Below are 5625 nucleotides of genomic sequence, written 5' to 3' on the forward strand. Positions count from 1 at the left end.
CTGATGAACATACTGAGAATAACTAATAATTTTAATGTTTTTAGACGAAATGCTAAATAAATAAGGGAAGTTACATTTTTTGTTTTTTAATTTTCACATTTTTTTTCATTTTTTTTTCTGTTATTGATCAATTTATTGATTTTAGTTATGTTATTTTTTTCAATTTTAGCTCATTTTCACCGGAATGCAAACATGGTACTTGATATATCAGCAATGTTCAGTGTCATGCCATCACTTTCGGATGTCATGTGAGTATTTTCCAACGCCACATTAGCATTTTGGCAGAAAATGATTAAAATTGAAAACTATGTAAATTACTTGACTAAAATCGTGAATTGATTAATAACATGAAAAAATACGAAAAACGTACAAATTATGAAATCAAAAATACAATTTTCTGAAGTAAATAGTACTCTGGCTAATCTATCCAGTGTAGATAGAAAACCCAAAGATTCTTTATACATAGTAAATTGATGTAACTTTTGGAGAGCGTTCCTTCAATATTGCCTCAAAATATTTACTTTTTTTTTCTATAGTTGGTTCAACGTCAAATTTATAATCTATTAATGTTATTACTACTCAATAATTCAAGGTTTGCTTTTTATCATTATCATTATCATTGCTTTCCTGAGATTCTATTCTATCTTCCATTGTACTGATATTATTTAATTATTAGAGCGACTTTTTGGATAAAAAATTTCTTTAAAAAATTATTACAAACTGGAATAAATTTGGATTATAAATTTCTTTCATAAGTTTTGGTTTTAAAAAAAAATTAGATAGATTTTTTTTTTTTATTTGGCATAACGTTAGCCTTTCGACAAAAAAATTAGTAAAATTATACGTTTTTTTTATTGCAATAAGACCAATTTTCATAACTCACATGCCAAAATATCCCTTTACCAATTGTGTGAAGCTTTCGTTCCAAAAGAAAGAATAAGTTGGAGTAGAAAATTTTCAATGATTCGGCTTTCAGCAAGTATACTACAATACCATCCATCCCAATTACGTAGTTCATATTTACTTTTTCATCGGTCCCAAATATATAATTCATTTTCATATTAAATAAACTCTTTTACTAATATACCCCTATTTAATATGTATAATATAATTGTATTCAATTTTCATTAATTTTATTTCTCAGTATCATTAAACAAGAGTGTATCAGAAAACTTGCATGTATAATTTGTTTTCCAAATAACATTATTATTATTTTGAAACAAAAATTGAACTATATAATTTGAAGAATATATGCTAGGATAATAAAATAGCTTAGAAGGGAGTTAAACAAATTATTTAAAATTTTCTTCTAAATTTTAGCTAGCAATAACAGTTGTTAGCTATTAGTGTCTATCTCTCGACCAACTAGACACAACTTGACCACTGAAAAAGAGTTTTTCAAGTGCAGAAGGTTCGGTTGGACTAGTGAATCAATATATACTCACTAAAAGAAAATTCTAACAAGAAAACAAGATAGATAAATAAGAATAAAGTAAGCAGCTATAAATAAATAACATAAGATATATGGAAGTTCGAAGACAATATCCTTCTATATCTTCTCTTCTTCTACTTAAAGAAGAAATCAACGAAAAGACTTTGATTTTCAATACATTGTAACAACTCAATTCATTTATGACTTATCTATTGTCTATACTTGATCAACTGGAGAAAAAAATATGCGCTTATATTTGTCTTTTTAGGAGACATTCTTGATCAACTGGAGACGTCGACAGTTGCGAATTGATTGTTTAAAAGATATTATGAAATGTCTTACTGTTATAAAAATTGACTTTGATGCTGGCGAAATTCGGGTGACCAAGTTACTATGAGAGAATATCCACTACTTTCGCGTCCACACCAGTAAATTTCGGGGTCGCAACCTACGTCACGATATGAGGTTAGAGGTATCGGGAGATACCCGGCGAAAAATCCTTCAACACTCAAGCTGGCAAACGCCTCAAATATGTACTCACAAAAGCTAGAGACTTTTGGAGCATATAATGAGATAATGTCAATCTATCCATAAAATGGTGAGATAGCTCCTATTTATAGGCTTCCTTGACGGACCATGGGCTTTGATTATCATGGACTCTCTATTGGGCCTAATCCTTAATTAATGGCCCAATCCAATCTTTACAACATTAATTATGACTAACTTACCAAAATAAATCATATTTTAGACTAATACCCATCATAAGCCCCCCACTCTAGAACACCTACACTTTATTGAAGGTGATCGAGAGTAATAATTTATTAGAAGAAAAAGCTTTCTCCTACGCCCCTAATAAAATAATAATAATAACTTAACAAAAAAGTTATTCTATTTTCTATTTTAATTTTGCAACTAGGTTAAGCCCTACCCCCTATAAAAGGGACCCACACGCCTCATCCTCTCCTGATTCTCCGCCGCCATGTCAGGTATCCTCTCTGTTTTGTTCTCTTTTTTTATGAGTCATTAATGTTGCTACTATATTATATTATATAATATATTATTCAAATGATCTTCCTTTATTCTTTGAATTTGCTCCATGAAACCATCGTGTTTCTCCTTTCTTCTATTTTTTTTACTGTTGATCTTGTGAGGCATCTTCACGTCTGTCTGCTCTAGCCCCGTCCTTTATCTCGAGTGCAGCCACTGCGATTTTATCATTACTTGATCGAACGAAAATGTCCGGGAGTGGAGTCGTCACCGTTTATGGCAACTGCACAATTACGGAGGTTTCTAAACAGTCTCCCTTCTCCGTCAAGGTGGGCCTTGCCCAGATGCTCTGTGGCGGTGTCATCATGGACGTGATTAATGCCGAGCGAGCCCGTATCGCGGAGGAAACAGGTGCGGGTGCTGTCATGGCTTTAGAACGTGTGCCGGCGGATATCAGGGCTCAAGGTGGGGTGGTGCGTATGTTGGATCCCCAGCTAACTAAGGAGATTAAATAGGCGGTCACCATCCCTGTCGTAGCTAAGGCTCGAGTTGGCCATTTCATGGAGGCCTAGCTCCTTGAAGTTATTGGGTTGGGGCTTGGGTTGGTTTGATTTGGGCTAGGGATTGGGTTGGGTTGTATTGTGGATTGAATTTGGGTTGGGGTGATTTGGGTTGTTGCTTGGGTTGGTTTGATTTGGGCTAGGGATTGGTTTGAGTTGATTTGTGGATTAGATTTGGGTTGGGTTGATTTGGGCTGGGGATTGGGTTGGGTTGATTTGTGGAATGGATTTGGGTTGGGTTGTTTTGCGCCAGAAATTGGGTTAGTATTATTTTTGGATTGGATTTGGGTTGGGGTGATTTGGGCTGGAGATTGGTTTGGGTTGTTTTGGGCCAGTGATTGGGTTAGTATTATTTGTGGGTTGGATTTGGGTTGTGCCTGACGCTACTTTTCTCAGGGTAGCTGATAAATTTTAAAATTTTTTGCAGGGTGTGCGCCGCGTGGCAAGGAGTACTCCTTATTAATGGCTAGTCGTATGCACAAATCTCCTCTTCCGAGTATTTTTAGTCGGGACGAAGCTTCAGATACTTACTCCTACCACTCTGACACTCTGTCCCTCTTGAGCGATTTGGGTTTTTGGGTGATCTTACCCTCCTTGGTGACTTGGGTTTTTTGGGTGATGACGATTTAATGGAAGATCTTGAGAGTTGTTCCACTCCCATCCCCCAAGTGCCTCTTCCTTGCTTTCACGGTTCCTCACTTGGTGATAGTCCTGATTAAGAAGTTATTCCCGGGGACCTAGATCGGAGCCTTCTGACTCCTCAGGATGTGAAGTGTTTGAGTGGTAAACTGGAAATTTCATCTGACTATGAGTTTAAGGCTCCTGGCCTGGGGGATTCTTATCATAACCCACCCGCAGGGTATTTCACCATGACCCTGGCCCATTTTAATAGTGGGTTTTCTATCCCTCCTCATTCCTTACTAGTTGAGGTGACTCGTACCTTAGGTATAAGCTTCAGTCAATTGTCCCCGAACTCACTTACTTATTTCCTGGGATTCTGTCATCGAGCAAACGAGTTTCAAATTCAGGATACTACTTCTCTATTCCATTCTCTTTTCTCAGTACGATGCCTTAAGCCTGACTACTCCGTCTACTTTCAACCTCGTGCTGGTTGCAAGTTTATGGTCAGACTGCGCTCGACTCGAGGGGTTTTGGCGGTCCCATTTTCTTTTTGTAAAAGATAGTGGGTGGGACGTACCTTCAACTTGGAGCTCTAGTTGTAGTGTTGTGAAAATGAGAATGATTCATCGACATTTGCAAGTTCAGTGTCAAATCCTGGGGTTTTTTGATGATTTATTCGATCCTAAGAGTTTGTTGGCCTGCGGTATCTCTTTTGTTGCTCTAATTGTCTTTTTGTACTATTTTTCGCTTTTACATTTGATTTATGAATTTTTGATGCTTCATTGCCCCTTATTTTCCTTGTAGGGTTGCGCGTGAACTTGGCCACCCTTCAAGCTCGTGAAGACACTATGGACAGGCCTCTTTCTACTGGAGAAAAGAAAAGAGTTGATGATCGGCGCTACCCTCCCGCTCCCCGACCCTCTATCCCTACTTCGGGGTTGCACCCTCAGTCTGGTCGTGGAGGAGGGTCTAGTTCTCAGGGTCGTCAGGGGCCTCACCCTATGCTCACTGATAGCCATGCTCCGGGAGTTGTTGTGGATAAAAGAAAGGACCAGTGTACTAGATGACATGACGATGGCAAGAGGAAGGGCGAAGTGGCCACCCCGCCAAACTTTAAGAAAGGTCGCTGAGATCCGATATCGTCTGCTCGAGGCCCTCGGAAGAACTCTCTATTCTTGGAAGGAGTTAATGCTAAGGAGAAAGTGGGGTCTTTCTGGGATACAGACGATCCTGACATGGGATGGAGAAAGGGGAGGGAGATGATATGTGATTATGACATGGCCCATCTGGTCCCTCAACCCCCTGCTGCTCTATCCCACTCCCTGGCCTTGATAGGCTGCCAGGTGCTTTCCTCGCCCCTCATTGCCCTGTCTGCAGGGATGTTTATGTGATGTAACCAATTGTTTCTTTCTTTTCAGGCCGTGTCCCTGGCCTGTGCTTACCAGGCTCGAGAGGAGAGAGGTCGAGCTGAGGAGGCTCGATTTCGCCGAGAGCTTTCTCAATTAAAGGAAGAAAATGAACGCCTTCGATCGGAGAACATGAAGTTCCAAGATGATCTTTCTTGCTTGACAAAGAGATGTGAAAAAAAGACCAGAGATGATGAGGAATTGCGTAAAGAGCTTGGTTCTCTCTATGATAAGCACCATACCGAGGTGAAAACTGGAGGGATGTTCTTGTGGATCCCCTTCTCCTTTATACTCAGGTAGGTTCACTATCTTTAATCCAATCGGTATCATTTCCATTAATACAGCTGTGGTGAAAGGGCTACGCCGCGCAGGTAAAATTGCCAATGCATCATCTTCTCCTTTTTTTGTCGTGGAGTTTTTGACAGGAAGGAGGTGCATGGCTATGACCCTCGTCATCTGGAAGGGCAGTCCCCTTCTTTTGGTTTGTCGGTGGCATTTTGTTGGTCCCGACTACCTCTTTTTCTCGCGAGACTCTCTCTGAATGATGTGAACGGACTCCTTTGCAGCGCGCTCCCCTGTTCTCGATGTCTTGTTGTCGAGTCGCGAGGTACTGCGCCAC

General features: G+C 39.4%; 1 protein-coding gene across 1 annotated transcript; it reads left to right on the forward strand.

Annotated features, from left to right (window-relative positions):
- The first annotated feature begins 2465 nt into the window (after positions 1–2465).
- On the forward strand, positions 2466–3068 carry LOC140828405 (pyridoxal 5'-phosphate synthase PDX1-like 4). Its single transcript, XM_073191382.1, has one exon. It carries the CDS (start codon positions 2668–2670, stop codon positions 2932–2934), a length of 267 nt encoding a protein of 88 aa, XP_073047483.1. The 5' UTR covers positions 2466–2667; the 3' UTR covers positions 2935–3068.
- The last annotated feature ends 2557 nt before the right edge of the window (positions 3069–5625 follow it).

This window comes from Primulina eburnea, chromosome 3 (genome assembly GCF_022965805.1).
Source record: "Primulina eburnea isolate SZY01 chromosome 3, ASM2296580v1, whole genome shotgun sequence".
Taxonomy (NCBI): domain Eukaryota; kingdom Viridiplantae; phylum Streptophyta; class Magnoliopsida; order Lamiales; family Gesneriaceae; genus Primulina; species Primulina eburnea.

What these genes read in the sequence shown, in the direction of transcription:
- LOC140828405 (XM_073191382.1), top strand. Translation starts at nt 2,668, where the DNA reads ATGTCCGGGAGTGGAGTCGTCACCGTTTATGGCAACTGCACAATTACG.